This window comes from Lathamus discolor, chromosome 6 (genome assembly GCF_037157495.1).
Source record: "Lathamus discolor isolate bLatDis1 chromosome 6, bLatDis1.hap1, whole genome shotgun sequence".
Taxonomy (NCBI): Eukaryota; Metazoa; Chordata; class Aves; order Psittaciformes; family Psittacidae; genus Lathamus; species Lathamus discolor.
In genome coordinates this window covers 11,389,447-11,406,061 of record NC_088889.1, presented here as the reverse complement: position 1 = coordinate 11,406,061, position 16,615 = coordinate 11,389,447, and the positions used below count along the sequence as shown (strand labels likewise).

At 51.6% G+C, this 16,615-nt stretch overlaps 4 protein-coding genes across 4 annotated transcripts; all 4 read right to left on the bottom strand.

The window, feature by feature from the left end:
• On the bottom strand, window positions 1-1,440 carry LOC136017458 (inositol 1,4,5-trisphosphate receptor-interacting protein-like 1). The gene has a single exon (XM_065685776.1). The coding sequence runs from the start codon at window positions 1,438-1,440 to the stop codon at window positions 1-3; it is 1,440 nt and encodes a 479-aa protein (XP_065541848.1).
• Window positions 1,441-3,117: 1,677 nt separating this feature from the next.
• Window positions 3,118-5,289, bottom strand: LOC136017457 (uncharacterized). The gene is given in 3 exon segments (XM_065685775.1): window positions 3,118-3,759; window positions 3,761-3,887; window positions 5,153-5,289. Coding segments are annotated over 3 exon segments (906 nt in total).
• A 2,934-nt stretch (window positions 5,290-8,223) lies between these two features.
• LOC136017455 (inositol 1,4,5-trisphosphate receptor-interacting protein-like 1) lies at window positions 8,224-9,663 on the bottom strand. Its single transcript, XM_065685774.1, has one exon. The coding sequence runs from the start codon at window positions 9,661-9,663 to the stop codon at window positions 8,224-8,226; it is 1,440 nt and encodes a 479-aa protein (XP_065541846.1).
• Window positions 9,664-11,338: 1,675 nt separating this feature from the next.
• Window positions 11,339-13,510, bottom strand: LOC136017454 (uncharacterized). The gene is given in 3 exon segments (XM_065685773.1): window positions 11,339-11,980; window positions 11,982-12,108; window positions 13,374-13,510. Coding segments are annotated over 3 exon segments (906 nt in total).
• Window positions 13,511-16,615: the final 3,105 nt, after the last annotated feature.

Below are 16,615 nucleotides of genomic sequence, written 5' to 3'. Positions count from 1 at the left end.
CTAGAAGAAGATCTGTGCTGTAAGCCGGTGTTGCAGCTCCACGAACTCACGCATTGCCTGCTCGTGGGCAGCCGGATCCTGCGCCAGATGCTGGAAGAGGTTGAATGGCTTGGCTCTTTGCAAGGCTGGGGGCAAGACGATCTCCTCAGGAATCTTCTCATTGCCAAAGAAGAAGTGGTCGAGGCGTTTCTCCTCCAAGCAGCGGCGCAGGTACCTCATGATGTCACCTAGCCGCAGCAGGAAATGTCTCCTGCGCCAGCCTGACAGGGCTGTGGTGGTCAGGAGGTGCATCACCACCGTCTTCAAGGCATAGCTGGAAAAGCTTGTGCCCGCCAGCATGCGGGTGCAGAGTTGCAGGCAGCTGAGCAAGGTGTCGTCTGGGGTCTGATCGCACATCAGCCACAAGAACTTTGCCTCTGCCCTGGCGAAGGTCAATGTCCACGTTGTGCTTGGGCTGAAGATACCCTCTCTCGCCTGGCTGCTCATGAAGATGTCTGAGTTGCCCAGCTGCACGACAAAGTTCATCTCAATGACCGTGGTTCTCCCAGAGATATGTTGAAGTGCCACTTTGCAGGAGCGTCTGGAGGGCAGCACAGTCAGAAGGTAGTAACGTGAACGTAACAGGCGCGCAATTGCCTTGTTTTCCCTCACCATATCCTGGAACCAGCAAGCAGTTTTCTGCACATCTAGATAGGAGCCGGTGCAGAGGGCATGCAGGAGCCTGGGCTTCTGCTTCTTCCTGAGCTGCTCCTTGCGGTTGTGAAGGAAGCACGGCATGGGTCCCACCGTCTGCTGAGCGGTGCATGTGCGCTCCAGCTCCACACGGATGCGGGACTCGTTTGCCACGGTGCCTGGCTCCAGGCAGAAGGTGTAGCCACGGCAGGGCTTCAGGCACACGAGCATACGGTAGACAGGCTCGTCTTCCTGGGGACTCCAGCAATCAAAGGCGCTGCCCACTCCCATGGCTGGTCCCAGCTCCAGGAAGAAACCCTCTGACACTAAGTTGGACCCTTGGCAAGCAAAGAGAAGGTTTTCCACCAGCGCATCCACCCACTCGCTCTGGTTCCACAGTTCGTTCAATGACCACTCGTTGCGCATTGCAATGTGCGTGTCAAAATCTGCCACGCCAGAGGCATCTTCTTCTTCACTGTCTTCCTCCTCTTCATCGCTGATGCTGCCGTCCAGCTCAGGGCTTCTTTTGCTAAAGCAGCAGCAGAGCCCTGCAATCAGGAGGAGCAGGAAGCCGGCGATCACCCAAAACTTCCAGTTCCACAAGGCAGCAGAGAGCAGGCCACTCCAGGTCACACCGCTGTGCTCTATTCTCTTCAGCTCCTTGACTTCATGCAGCTCCTGCGCTATCCGAGCCATCTCCTCCGTGAGCATCTTCGAAAGCTGCTGCATGCACTCACGTGTGGCTTCATCCAACTCATCACCGACCATGGGCACGCATATGCTTTGCAGAACCCAGGATAAGAGCCTTGCGAGGCCCATGGCCTGCAGGAGAAAGAAGGAATTCAGTGGGGCTGGGAGGGAGGGAAGGAGGAAGGGAGCTGGTGCGCGGGGAAGCGCGGACGGGAGCCGCAGAGAGCTGCGGACAGGCAGGAGAGGGAACGAGGCAGCTGGGAGGCAGCAAGGCCTGCGCCCAGGCACGGAGGCAGCAGCAGCGTGCCCTGCCCGAGGCGCTCGCAGCCAGGGTTTCGACGCAGGGCGAGCACCCCCCCCCAGGGCCCACGTTTCTGCCCCGGCCCTTGTCCAGCCCAGCCTCCCCTCGGCGTGCGCACTCACTGCTGCCCCAGGCCGTTCTGGGCCGGTGCTGCCTGCAGGCACCCTCCTAGCCATCCCCCATTGTGACGCGTCCCCTGTGCTGTTACAGGCGCCTCGGGCGCACCGCAGTCTCGCCCGCACAACCGCGGGCCAGCTAGTAAGCAGAATCTGGCCGGGAGTGAAAGGCAGGATCTCCGTAACACAATAAAAATTATTGCCTGAATGCAGCCGGTTCCTGCAACTCTTGGGAGTGGTGGGACCTCTGCCGGGACACACCTCCCATGCTTTGCTGGATCAGAAATAGAACAGGGGGGACCGGAGGGTTGAGCCCCAGTTCAACCCAGTATCGATAGTAAGAGCTATCAATAAAATAGAGCTTTATTAATTTAGAACTTTATTTTGTAGCGGCCAACTCTTATACATGGTTAACAAAATGAAGAGAGAATCCTGTGTAGTTTACTGTTTTAGAGTGCTGGAGAAAGAAGGAATTCAGTGGGTCTCGAGGGAGGGAAGGAGGAAGGGAGCTGGTGGCGGGGGGAGCAGGGAGGGGACCTGCAGATTGCTGGGGACAGGCAGGTGGGGGAATTAAGCAGCTGTGAGGCAGCTCCATGTCCTTATGTTGAGTATCTGCCTTGCAGTGCTGTCATCTTGCTGTTTATATTCACTTTTCCCTGAATCCCCTGACTGTCATGCTACAGAAACAGAATTCCTATCACAGAGGGAATTATTATTCTGGGATAGTTCCTGGAAGTCCCAAGATGCCAAGGAAGGATGGCTGTCAGGATCAGGCTGTGTAAGAAGGAAGGCTGTTGTCAGGTTTTCCGTGCAACTGTGAGTACCTTTAAATGCCAGGAGTCTTTAAATGCCAATCTGCCAATTGTAAGAAAATCTTACAGTGAATGAAATGCTGTGAATAGGATATGGATTAATCTATGCTTGGCACTATTTACTGAGTAATAGTAGGTCAAAGTTGCTGAGTAACTCCCAGTTACATCCCGGGCATGACGTGCTGTGGTATGGAATACTTCTTTGGTCAGCTTGGGTCAGGTGTCCTGTCTCTGCTTCCTCCCAGCCTCCCCTCATCCTTGGCAGAGCATGAGACTCACGAAGTCCTTAGCCAGAATAAAACATTTGAGCAGTAACTAAAAACATCAGTGTTATCAGTGCTGTTCCCAGGCCAAAAGTCGAAACACAGCACTGCACCAGCTACCAAGAAAAACAACTGCTACTGCTGAACCCAGGACACAGCCATGCACTGCACCACACCACAGCTGTCAAGCACTGCATCTCTCCGAGAAGGCAGGCTAAGGGAGATCTAATTGCTGTCTTCCACTGTGCAGAGCATGTCTTCTCTCAGAGGTGCACAGTGAAATAATGTAAGCAATGATTACACGTTGCACCAAGGGAAGCATGCCACAGTTCGTTCAATGACCACTCGTTGCGCATTGCAATGTACGTGTCAAAATCTGCCACGCCAGAGGCATCTTCTTCTTCACTGTCTTCCTCCTCTTCACCGCTGATGCTGCCGTCCAGCTCAGGGCTTCTTTTGCTAAAGCAGCAGCAGAGCCCTGCAATCAGGAGGAGCAGGAAGCCGGCTATCACCCAAAATTTCCAGTTCCACAAGGCAGCAGAGAGCAGGCCACTCCAGGTCACACCGTTGTGCTCTATTCTCTTCAGCTCCTCGACTTCATGCAGCTCCTGCGCTATCCGAGCCATCTCCTCCGTGAGCATCTTCGAAAGCTGCTGCATGCGCTCACGTGTGGCTTCATCCAGCTCATCACTGATGAAGACCACATTCGAGAATACGCTTTGCAGAACCCAGGATAAGAGCCTTGCGAGGCCCTTGGCCTGCAGGAGAAAGAAGGAATTCAGTGGGGCTGGGAGGGAGGGAAGGAGGAAGGGAGCTGGTGCGCGGGGAAGCGCGGACGGGAGCCGCAGAGAGCTGCGGACAGGCAGGAGAGGGAACGAGGCAGCTGGGAGGCAGCAAGGCCTGCGCCCAGGCACGGAGGCAGCAGCAGCGTGCCCTGCCCGAGGCGCTCGCAGCCAGGGTTTCGACGCAGGGCGAGCACCCCCCCCCAGGGCCCACGTTTCTGCCCCAGCCCTTGTCCAGCCCAGCCTCCCCCCTGCGTGCGCACTCACTGCTGCCCCAGGCCGTTCTGGGCTGCCTGCAGGCATCCTCCTAGCCATCCCCCATTGTGACGCGTCCCCTGTGCTGTTACACTGCTTCACTGATGGTGATTCTGTATTTTTGTGTGCTTTTAAGATTCATTGTAAAGCCTGTATCCCATTGCCATGCTTATTGCTTCACATTTTCTTACACTGTCCCCATATTACTTAAATAATTTTCCCTTTGCATTCCTTGCCAGCAGAACTGTCCAGAGCAAACTAGTTATGTAACAGTGCATGGCTCAACATGTGTTTCCCACAAGAGCTCTAAGATGGGAAGGAAAGGTGGCACGCACTTAACCTTCGCCCAACAGCCAGTCAAGTTATCAGTAAGCGGAACAGTTACCTAGTTAGAAATAGGGAGCTAACCTTAATAAAGTATTTAGGCATAGAATTATGTATGGCTGTTTAATATTGCTTAGTAGGATTTCTGGGATGTTATCAATTATACAGCATTAATTGAATTCTGCATCACAGCAAAAATCTGCCGTCCATTATAAGAGGTATATCGCATCCCTGATATGATAAGGCATGTGACATATCCACTTGATGCCATGCTCTTTGACCCAAGTATCTGTAAGCTTGTTCCAGAAATGAGTCCCATTATCTGACTAAATCCTTTCTTGGGCACCATGTTGCCATATTCTGGCTTTTGACTTGGACAGAGTTCATTTTCTGCTTAGTAGCTGGTGCAGTGCTGTGTTTTGGCTTCAGTCTGAGAAAAGTACTGAAAACACACCAAAGTTTTAGGTTTTGCTCAGTTTGACTTACACCATTCAAGGATTTTTCAGTCTCATGCTCTGCCAGTGACGAGGAGCACAAGAAGCCGTGCGGAAGCAGAGACAGGACACCTGACCCAAACTAGCCAAAGGGGTATTCCAAACCACAGCACATCATGCCCAGTATATAGACTGGGAGGAGTTATCCAGAAGGGACTGATCAACTCTTGGGTCAGGCTGGGTATCAGTCAGCAGGTGGCGAGTGATTGCGCTGTGCACCACTTGTGTTTCCTGAGCTTGCTTTCTGTTCTTCTTGTTGCTGTCTATTATTATTATCACTATTGTTATCGTTGGTATTATTTCTATTATCACACTATTTTACCTAATTTCAATTATTAAACTGTTCTTATTTCAGCCCACAGGTTTTACATTCTTACAATTCTCCTCTTCATCCTGTCAGGGGCAGGGGAAATTGGGGGAGTGGCTGCATGGTACTGAGTTACCAGCTGCAGTTAAACCGTGACAGTCCTTTTTGGCACCCAGTATGGGGCACTGGGTTGCGATAAAGACACATCTGACCCGAGCATGTTAGAACAAATTTGTTGCAAGCATTCATGGTAGTGCGGTAGTCAGTGGTCATAGCGTTCCCAGAGTTAATGTGTGTGTGCTCACTGGTACTGCTCTTGTCCTGTCTGCTCCCTGTGATGTCTGTCTGTGAGGCTAAGGTTATCATTCTGTTGTACTTTGGAGGTGGGTTATGATATGACAGACTCGCAGGTCATGAGACTCATCTGGTCTGCGCTCTCGGTGTTGTCGCCACCTTTGTTCCTTGGGAGCCATCTGGTGACAACTATAGGCAAGTGCGCCTTTGGCCTTCTCTGGGAGAGCCAGCCGGTAACAGAAATGTCTTCCTGCTGCGTCCGTCCATTCTTCCTTTCTTCCTTCCTTCCCATATCCTCCTTCTCCTCCAGGATAGCTACAGTAGTAATGTCCGACTAGTTCGTTCCGGATTTTCACTTGTTGAGAGGTGAAATTCCAAAATGTTGAAAGTGCTCATTGGCCTAGGTACTTACCCATACGACCCCAGGAGCTGATCAGCCTGACTGGGAGGAAGTGGCAAAAGCACCCCATTGTGACTGGTCCAGAGGCTCCACGCATCCTTGGCATAGATTACCTTGGGAGAGGGTACTTCAAAGACCCAAAAGAGTACCAAAGGGCTTTTGGTATTGCTGCTCTGGAGACCGAGGAAACTGAGCAGTTGTCCACCTTGCCTGGTCTCTCAGAGGATCCTTCTGTTGTGGGGTTGCTGAAGGTCGAAGAACAACAAGTGCCAATTGCGACCAAAACGGTGCACCGGCAGCAATATCGCACCAACCAAGACTCCCTGATTCCCATCCGTAAGCTGATCCGTAGACTGGAGAGACAAGGAGTGATCAGTAGCACCCGCTCACCCTTTGATAGCCCCATATGGCCAGTGAGAAAGTCTAACGGAGAGTCGACAATAACAGTAGACTCTCGTGGCCTGAATGAAGTCACACCACCATAGAGTGCTGCTGTATCAGACATGCTAGAACTTCAATCCGAACTGGAGTCAAAGGCAGCCAAGTGGTATGCCACAATCGATATTGCCAACGCATTCTTCTCAATTCCTTTGATAGCAGAGTGCATCCCACAGTTTGCTTTTACTTGGAGGGGTGTCCAGTACACTTGGAACCAACTGCCCCAGGGGTGGAAACACAGCCCTACCATCTGCCGTGGACTGATCCAGACTTCACTGGAACAGGGGCAAGCTCCAGAACGCCTGCAATACTTTTACGACATTATCGTGTGGGTTGGTACAGCAGAAAAAGTCTTTGAGAAAGGGAGGCAAATAATCCAAATCTTGCTGAAAGCCAGTTTTGCAATAGAACGGAGTAAGGTCAAGGGACCTACACAGGAGATTCAATTTTTTGGGAATAAAATGGCAAGATGGATGTCACCAAATCCCCACAGATGTGATCAACAAGATAACAGCAATGTCTTCACCAACCAATCAGAAAGAAACACAAGCTTTCTTGGGTGTTGTGGGGTTCTGGAGAATGCACATCCCAAATTACAGTTTGATTGTAAGCCCTCTCTGCCATGTGACCCGGAAGAAGAATGGGGCCATGAACAACAACAAGCCTTTGAGCAGATTAAACGAGAGATAGTTCATGCAGGACCCCTTGGACCAGTCCGGACCGGGCCAGATGTATAAAATGTAATCCCCGCAGCTGGGGAGAATGGTCCTACCTGGAGCTTCTGGCAGAAAGCTCCAGGAGAGACTCTAGGTCGACCCCTCAGCTTTTGGAGTGGGGGATAGAGAGGATCTGAGGCCAGATATACACCAACTGAAAAAGTGATACTGGCAGACTATGAAGGGGTTCGAGCTGCTTCAGAAGTGATTGGCACTGAAGCACAGCTCCGCCTGGCATCCCGGTTGCCAGTGCTGGGCTGGACGTTCAAAGGCAAGGTCTCCTCTACACATCATGCAACCAGTGCTACATGGAGTAAGTGGGCTGCACTAAGTACACAGTGAGCTTGAACAGGAAATCCCAGTTGTTCAGGAATTCTAGAAGTCAACATTGACTGGCCAGAGGGCAAAGATTTTGGAATGTCAACAGAGGAGGATGTGATGCGTGAGGCGTCGCCGTATAATAAACAGTCAGAAAGTGAAAAAGCAGTATGCCTTGTTTACTGATAGGTCCAGCCATATTGTGGGAAAGCATCAGAGATGGAAGGCAGCTGTATGGAGACCTCGACAACAAGGTGCAAAAACTGCTGAAGGAAAGGGTGAATCGAGTCAGTTTGCCAAGGTGAAAGACATACCGCTTGCCTTGGACACTGCTGAACGAGAAAAGCGGCCAGTACTTTATCTCTCTACTGATTCATGGATGGTGGCGAATGCCCTGTGTGGGTGGGTGGTTGCAGCGCTGGAAGCAGAGCAAACGGCAAAGCACAGGTAAACCCATCTGGGCTGCGGTACTTCAGCAAGATATCGCTGCTCGGGTGCAGAACCTGGTGGTGAAGGTGCGCCATGAAGATGCCCAAGTCCCCAAAAGTCGGGCCACTGAGGAACAACAGAACAACCAACAACTGGATAAAGCTGCTAAGCTTGAAGTGGACGACCTATTGATAGCCACCGAAACTTCAAACAGATGTAGCGAATGGATGGTAAGCCTGTTAAATTCTCATGGACTTGAAGGATATAAGGTATCTCAGCAAAAGGCACAAACAATGAAGCAAGAAGTCACCTACCGGGGGTATGAGGTCTCAGGGGAGCAGTGGAAATTAGGACAAGAACGCAAGAAAACGATCTGCCAAACCCCTCAACCCCAGGACGCTCAAGGAACTTGGGACATTTCTCGGCATGACAGGTTGGTGTCGGCTCTGGATCTATGACTACGGTATATTAGTCGAACGCCTATAGCAGTTGCTGCAAACAGAAGTGAGGGAATAGCAGTGGACTGGGGAAGGAAAACGGGCATTTAATGAAATAACGAAGGAATCAATGAGGGCCTCAGCCCTCTCTGCATGAAGACCACTTTCAGTGCCCCTAGAAGAAGATCTGTGCTGTAAGCCGGTGTTGCAGCTCCACGAACTCACGCATTGCCTGCTCGTGGGCAGCCGGATCCTGCGCCAGATGCTGGAAGAGGTTGAATGGCTTGGCTCTTTGCAAGGCTGGGGGCAAGACGATCTCCTCAGGAATCTTCTCATTGCCAAAGAAGAAGTGGTCGAGGCGTTTCTCCTCCAAGCAGCGGCGCAGGTACCTCATGATGTCACCTAGCCGCAGCAGGAAATGTCTCCTGCGCCAGCCTGACAGGGCTGTGGTGGTCAGGAGGTGCATCACCACCGTCTTCAAGGCATAGCTGGAAAAGCTTGTGCCCGCCAGCATGCGGGTGCAGAGTTGCAGGCAGCTGAGCAAGGTGTCGTCTGGGGTCTGATCGCACATCAGCCACAAGAACTTTGCCTCTGCCCTGGCGAAGGTCAATGTCCACGTTGTGCTTGGGCTGAAGATACCCTCTCTCGCCTGGCTGCTCATGAAGATGTCTGAGTTGCCCAGCTGCACGACAAAGTTCATCTCAATGACCGTGGTTCTCCCAGAGATATGTTGAAGTGCCACTTTGCAGGAGCGTCTGGAGGGCAGCACAGTCAGAAGGTAGTAACGTGAACGTAACAGGCGCGCAATTGCCTTGTTTTCCCTCACCATATCCTGGAACCAGCAAGCAGTTTTCTGCACATCTAGATAGGAGCCGGTGCAGAGGGCATGCAGGAGCCTGGGCTTCTGCTTCTTCCTGAGCTGCTCCTTGCGGTTGTGAAGGAAGCACGGCATGGGTCCCACCGTCTGCTGAGCGGTGCATGTGCGCTCCAGCTCCACACGGATGCGGGACTCGTTTGCCACGGTGCCTGGCTCCAGGCAGAAGGTGTAGCCACGGCAGGGCTTCAGGCACACGAGCATACGGTAGACAGGCTCGTCTTCCTGGGGACTCCAGCAATCAAAGGCGCTGCCCACTCCCATGGCTGGTCCCAGCTCCAGGAAGAAACCCTCTGACACTAAGTTGGACCCTTGGCAAGCAAAGAGAAGGTTTTCCACCATCGCATCCACCCACTCGCTCTGGTTCCACAGTTCGTTCAATGACCACTCGTTGCGCATTGCAATGTACGTGTCAAAATCTGCCACGCCAGAGGCATCTTCTTCTTCACTGTCTTCCTCCTCTTCATCGCTGATGCTGCCGTCCAGCTCAGGGCTTCTTTTGCTAAAGCAGCAGCAGAGCCCTGCAATCAGGAGGAGCAGGAAGCCGGCGATCACCCAAAACTTCCAGTTCCACAAGGCAGCAGAGAGCAGGCCACTCCAGGTCACACCGCTGTGCTCTATTCTCTTCAGCTCCTTGACTTCATGCAGCTCCTGCGCTATCCGAGCCATCTCCTCCGTGAGCATCTTCGAAAGCTGCTGCATGCACTCACGTGTGGCTTCATCCAACTCATCACCGACCATGGGCACGCATATGCTTTGCAGAACCCAGAATAAGAGCCTTGCGAGGCCCATGGCCTGCAGGAGAAAGAAGGAATTCAGTGGGGCTGGGAGGGAGGGAAGGAGGAAGGGAGCTGGTGCGCGGGGAAGCGCGGACGGGAGCCGCAGAGAGCTGCGGACAGGCAGGAGAGGGAACGAGGCAGCTGGGAGGCAGCAAGGCCTGCGCCCAGGCACGGAGGCAGCAGCAGCGTGCCCTGCCCGAGGCGCTCGCAGCCAGGGTTTCGACGCAGGGCGAGCACCCCCCCCAGGGCCCACGTTTCTGCCCCGGCCCTTGTCCAGCCCAGCCTCCCCCCGCGTGCGCACTCACTGCTGCCCCAGGCCGTTCTGGGCCGGTGCTGCCTGCAGGCACCCTCCTAGCCATCCCCCATTGTGACGCGTCCCCTGTGCTGTTACAGGCGCCTCGGGCGCACCGCAGTCTCGCCCGCACAACCGCGGGCCAGCTAGTAAGCAGAATCTGGCCGGGAGTGAAAGGCAGGATCTCCGTAACACAATAAAAATTATTGCCTGAATGCAGCCGGTTCCTGCAACTCTTGGGAGTGGTGGGACCTCTGCCGGGACACACCTCCCATGCTTTGCTGGATCAGAAATAGAACAGGGGGGACCGGAGGGTTGAGCCCCAGTTCAACCCAGTATCGATAGTAAGAGCTATCAATAAAATAGAGCTTTATTAATTTAGAACTTTATTTTGTAGCGGCCAACTCTTATACATGGTTAACAAAATGAAGAGAGAATCCTGTGTAGTTTACTGTTTTAGAGTGCTGGAGAAAGAAGGAATTCAGTGGGTCTCGAGGGAGGGAAGGAGGAAGGGAGCTGGTGGCGGGGGGAGCAGGGAGGGGACCTGCAGATTGCTGGGGACAGGCAGGTGGGGGAATTAAGCAGCTGTGAGGCAGCTCCATGTCCTTATGTTGAGTATCTGCCTTGCAGTGCTGTCATCTTGCTGTTTATATTCACTTTTCCCTGAATCCCCTGACTGTCATGCTACAGAAACAGAATTCCTATCACAGAGGGAATTATTATTCTGGGATAGTTCCTGGAAGTCCCAAGATGCCAAGGAAGGATGGCTGTCAGGATCAGGCTGTGTAAGAAGGAAGGCTGTTGTCAGGTTTTCCGTGCAACTGTGAGTACCTTTAAATGCCAGGAGTCTTTAAATGCCAATCTGCCAATTGTAAGAAAATCTTACAGTGAATGAAATGCTGTGAATAGGATATGGATTAATCTATGCTTGGCACTATTTACTGAGTAATAGTAGGTCAAAGTTGCTGAGTAACTCCCAGTTACATCCCGGGCATGACGTGCTGTGGTATGGAATACTTCTTTGGTCAGCTTGGGTCAGGTGTCCTGTCTCTGCTTCCTCCCAGCCTCCCCTCGTCCTTGGCAGAGCATGAGACTCACGAAGTCCTTAGCCAGAATAAAACATTTGAGCAGTAACTAAAAACATCAGTGTTATCAGTGCTGTTCCCAGGCCAAAAGTCGAAACACAGCACTGCACCAGCTACCAAGAAAAACAACTGCTACTGCTGAACCCAGGACACAGCCATGCACTGCACCACACCACAGCTGTCAAGCACTGCATCTCTCTGAGAAGGCAGGCTAAGGGAGATCTAATTGCTGTCTTCCACTGTGCAGAGCATGTCTTCTCTCAGAGGTGCACAGTGAAATAATGTAAGCAATGATTACACGTTGCACCAAGGGAAGCATGCCACAGTTCGTTCAATGACCACTCGTTGCGCATTGCAATGTACGTGTCAAAATCTGCCACGCCAGAGGCATCTTCTTCTTCACTGTCTTCCTCCTCTTCACCGCTGATGCTGCCGTCCAGCTCAGGGCTTCTTTTGCTAAAGCAGCAGCAGAGCCCTGCAATCAGGAGGAGCAGGAAGCCGGCGATCACCCAAAATTTCCAGTTCCACAAGGCAGCAGAGAGCAGGCCACTCCAGGTCACACCGTTGTGCTCTATTCTCTTCAGCTCCTCGACTTCATGCAGCTCCTGCGCTATCCGAGCCATCTCCTCCGTGAGCATCTTCGAAAGCTGCTGCATGCGCTCACGTGTGGCTTCATCCAGCTCATCACTGATGAAGACCACATTCGAGAATACGCTTTGCAGAACCCAGGATAAGAGCCTTGCGAGGCCCTTGGCCTGCAGGAGAAAGAAGGAATTCAGTGGGGCTGGGAGGGAGGGAAGGAGGAAGGGAGCTGGTGCGCGGGGAAGCGCGGACGGGAGCCGCAGAGAGCTGCGGACAGGCAGGAGAGGGAACGAGGCAGCTGGGAGGCAGCAAGGCCTGCGCCCAGGCACGGAGGCAGCAGCAGCGTGCCCTGCCCGAGGCGCTCGCAGCCAGGGTTTCGACGCAGGGCGAGCACCCCCCCCCAGGGCCCACGTTTCTGCCCCAGCCCTTGTCCAGCCCAGCCTCCCCCCTGCGTGCGCACTCACTGCTGCCCCAGGCCGTTCTGGGCTGCCTGCAGGCATCCTCCTAGCCATCCCCCATTGTGACGCGTCCCCTGTGCTGTTACACTGCTTCACTGATGGTGATTCTGTATTTTCGTGTGCTTTTAAGATTCATTGTAAAGCCTGTATCCCATTGCCATGCTTATTGCTTCACATTTTCTTACACTGTCCCCATATTACTTAAATAATTTTCCCTTTGCATTCCTTGCCAGCAGAACTGTCCAGAGCAAACTAGTTATGTAACAGTGCATGGCTCAACATGTGTTTCCCACAAGAGCTCTAAGATGGGAAGGAAAGGTGGCACGCACTTAACCTTCGCCCAACAGCCAGTCAAGTTATCAGTAAGCGGAACAGTTACCTAGTTAGAAATAGGGAGCTAACCTTAATAAAGTATTTAGGCATAGAATTATGTATGGCTGTTTAATATTGCTTAGTAGGATTTCTGGGATGTTATCAATTATACAGCATTAATTGAATTCTGCATCACAGCAAAAATCTGCCGTCCATTATAAGAGGTATATCGCATCCCTGATATGATAAGGCATGTGACATATCCACTTGATGCCATGCTCTTTGACCCAAGTATCTGTAAGCTTGTTCCAGAAATGAGTCCCATTATCTGACTAAATCCTTTCTTGGGCACCATGTTGCCATATTCTGGCTTTTGACTTGGACAGAGTTCATTTTCTGCTTAGTAGCTGGTGCAGTGCTGTGTTTTGGCTTCAGTCTGAGAAAAGTACTGAAAACACACCAAAGTTTTAGGTTTTGCTCAGTTTGACTTACACCATTCAAGGATTTTTCAGTCTCATGCTCTGCCAGTGACGAGGAGCACAAGAAGCCGTGCGGAAGCAGAGACAGGACACCTGACCCAAACTAGCCAAAGGGGTATTCCAAACCACAGCACATCATGCCCAGTATATAGACTGGGAGGAGTTATCCAGAAGGGACTGATCAACTCTTGGGTCAGGCTGGGTATCAGTCAGCAGGTGGCGAGTGATTGCGCTGTGCACCACTTGTGTTTCCTGAGCTTGCTTTCTGTTCTTCTTGTTGCTGTCTATTATTATTATCACTATTGTTATCGTTGGTATTATTTCTATTATCACACTATTTTACCTAATTTCAATTATTAAACTGTTCTTATTTCAGCCCACAGGTTTTACATTCTTACAATTCTCCTCTTCATCCTGTCAGGGGCAGGGGAAATTGGGGGAGTGGCTGCATGGTACTGAGTTACCAGCTGCAGTTAAACCGTGACAGTCCTTTTTGGCACCCAGTATGGGGCACTGGGTTGCGATAAAGACACATCTGACCCGAGCATGTTAGAACAAATTTGTTGCAAGCATTCATGGTAGTGCGGTAGTCAGTGGTCATAGCGTTCCCAGAGTTAATGTGTGTGTGCTCACTGGTACTGCTCTTGTCCTGTCTGCTCCCTGTGATGTCTGTCTGTGAGGCTAAGGTTATCATTCTGTTGTACTTTGGAGGTGGGTTATGATATGACAGACTCGCAGGTCATGAGACTCATCTGGTCTGCGCTCTCGGTGTTGTCGCCACCTTTGTTCCTTGGGAGCCATCTGGTGACAACTATAGGCAAGTGCGCCTTTGGCCTTCTCTGGGAGAGCCAGCCGGTAACAGAAATGTCTTCCTGCTGCGTCCGTCCATTCTTCCTTTCTTCCTTCCTTCCCATATCCTCCTTCTCCTCCAGGATAGCTACAGTAGTAATGTCCGACTAGTTCGTTCCGGATTTTCACTTGTTGAGAGGTGAAATTCCAAAATGTTGAAAGTGCTCATTGGCCTAGGTACTTACCCATACGACCCCAGGAGCTGATCAGCCTGACTGGGAGGAAGTGGCAAAAGCACCCCATTGTGACTGGTCCAGAGGCTCCACGCATCCTTGGCATAGATTACCTTGGGAGAGGGTACTTCAAAGACCCAAAAGAGTACCAATGGGCTTTTGGTATTGCTGCTCTGGAGACCGAGGAAACTGAGCAGTTGTCCACCTTGCCTGGTCTCTCAGAGGATCCTTCTGTTGTGGGGTTGCTGAAGGTCGAAGAACAACAAGTGCCAATTGCGACCAAAACGGTGCACCGGCAGCAATATCGCACCAACCAAGACTCCCTGATTCCCATCCGTAAGCTGATCCGTAGACTGGAGAGACAAGGAGTGATCAGTAGCACCCGCTCACCCTTTGATAGCCCCATATGGCCAGTGAGAAAGTCTAACGGAGAGTCGACAATAACAGTAGACTCTCGTGGCCTGAATGAAGTCACACCACCATAGAGTGCTGCTGTATCAGACATGCTAGAACTTCAATCCGAACTGGAGTCAAAGGCAGCCAAGTGGTATGCCACAATCGATATTGCCAACGCATTCTTCTCAATTCCTTTGATAGCAGAGTGCATCCCACAGTTTGCTTTTACTTGGAGGGGTGTCCAGTACACTTGGAACCAACTGCCCCAGGGGTGGAAACACAGCCCTACCATCTGCCGTGGACTGATCCAGACTTCACTGGAACAGGGGCAAGCTCCAGAACGCCTGCAATACTTTTACGACATTATCGTGTGGGTTGGTACAGCAGAAAAAGTCTTTGAGAAAGGGAGGCAAATAATCCAAATCTTGCTGAAAGCCAGTTTTGCAATAGAACGGAGTAAGGTCAAGGGACCTACACAGGAGATTCAATTTTTTGGGAATAAAATGGCAAGATGGATGTCACCAAATCCCCACAGATGTGATCAACAAGATAACAGCAATGTCTTCACCAACCAATCAGAAAGAAACACAAGCTTTCTTGGGTGTTGTGGGGTTCTGGAGAATGCACATCCCAAATTACAGTTTGATTGTAAGCCCTCTCTGCCATGTGACCCGGAAGAAGAATGGGGCCATGAACAACAACAAGCCTTTGAGCAGATTAAACGAGAGATAGTTCATGCAGGACCCCTTGGACCAGTCCGGACCGGGCCAGATGTATAAAATGTAATCCCCGCAGCTGGGGAGAATGGTCCTACCTGGAGCTTCTGGCAGAAAGCTCCAGGAGAGACTCTAGGTCGACCCCTCAGCTTTTGGAGTGGGGGATAGAGAGGATCTGAGGCCAGATATACACCAACTGAAAAAGTGATACTGGCAGACTATGAAGGGGTTCGAGCTGCTTCAGAAGTGATTGGCACTGAAGCACAGCTCCGCCTGGCATCCCGGTTGCCAGTGCTGGGCTGGATGTTCAAAGGCAAGGTCTCCTCTACACATCATGCAACCAGTGCTACATGGAGTAAGTGGGCTGCACTAAGTACACAGTGAGCTTGAACAGGAAATCCCAGTTGTTCAGGAATTCTAGAAGTCAACATTGACTGGCCAGAGGGCAAAGATTTTGGAATGTCAACAGAGGAGGATGTGATGCGTGAGGCGTCGCCGTATAATAAACAGTCAGAAAGTGAAAAAGCAGTATGCCTTGTTTACTGGTAGGTCCAGCCATATTGTGGGAAAGCATCAGAGATGGAAGGCAGCTGTATGGAGACCTCGACAACAAGGTGCAAAAACTGCTGAAGGAAAGGGTGAATCGAGTCAGTTTGCCACGGTGAAAGACATACCGCTTGCCTTGGACACTGCTGAACGAGAAAAGCGGCCAGTACTTTATCTCTCTACTGATTCATGGATGGTGGCGAATGCCCTGTGTGGGTGGGTGGTTGCAGCGCTGGAAGCAGAGCAAACGGCAAAGCACAGGTAAACCCATCTGGGCTGCGGTACTTCAGCAAGATATCGCTGCTCGGGTGCAGAACCTGGTGGTGAAGGTGCGCCATGAAGATGCCCAAGTCCCCAAAAGTCGGGCCACTGAGGAACAACAGAACAACCAACAACTGGATAAAGCTGCTAAGCTTGAAGTGGACGACCTATTGATAGCCACCGAAACTTCAAACAGATGTAGCGAATGGATGGTAAGCCTGTTAAATTCTCATGGACTTGAAGGATATAAGGTATCTCAGCAAAAGGCACAAACAATGAAGCAAGAAGTCACCTACCGGGGGTATGAGGTCTCAGGGGAGCAGTGGAAATTAGGACAAGAACGCAAGAAAACGATCTGCCAAACCCCTCAACCCCAGGACGCTCAAGGAACTTGGGACATTTCTCGGCATGACAGGTTGGTGTCGGCTCTGGATCTATGACTACGGTATATTAGTCGAACGCCTATAGCAGTTGCTGCAAACAGAAGTGAGGGAATAGCAGTGGACTGGGGAAGGAAAACGGGCATTTAATGAAATAACGAAGGAATCAATGAGGGCCTCAGCCCTCTCTGCATGAAGACCACTTTCAGTGCCCCTAGAAGAAGATCTGTGCTGTAAGCCGGTGTTGCAGCTCCACGAACTCACGCATTGCCTGCTCGTGGGCAGAATAAACCCACCAGAACTGCAGAAATCTTGGGAGAGGAGGGGGCAAGGAAAGCGGGAATTTTACTGTTCTGAGAGGAAGGTAGCCCAGTAATAAAATATT

What these genes read in the sequence shown, in the direction of transcription:
- LOC136017458 (XM_065685776.1), bottom strand. Translation starts at nt 1,440, where the DNA reads ATGGTCGGTGATGAGTTGGATGAAGCCACACGTGAGTGCATGCAGCAG.
- LOC136017455 (XM_065685774.1), bottom strand. Translation starts at nt 9,663, where the DNA reads ATGGTCGGTGATGAGTTGGATGAAGCCACACGTGAGTGCATGCAGCAG.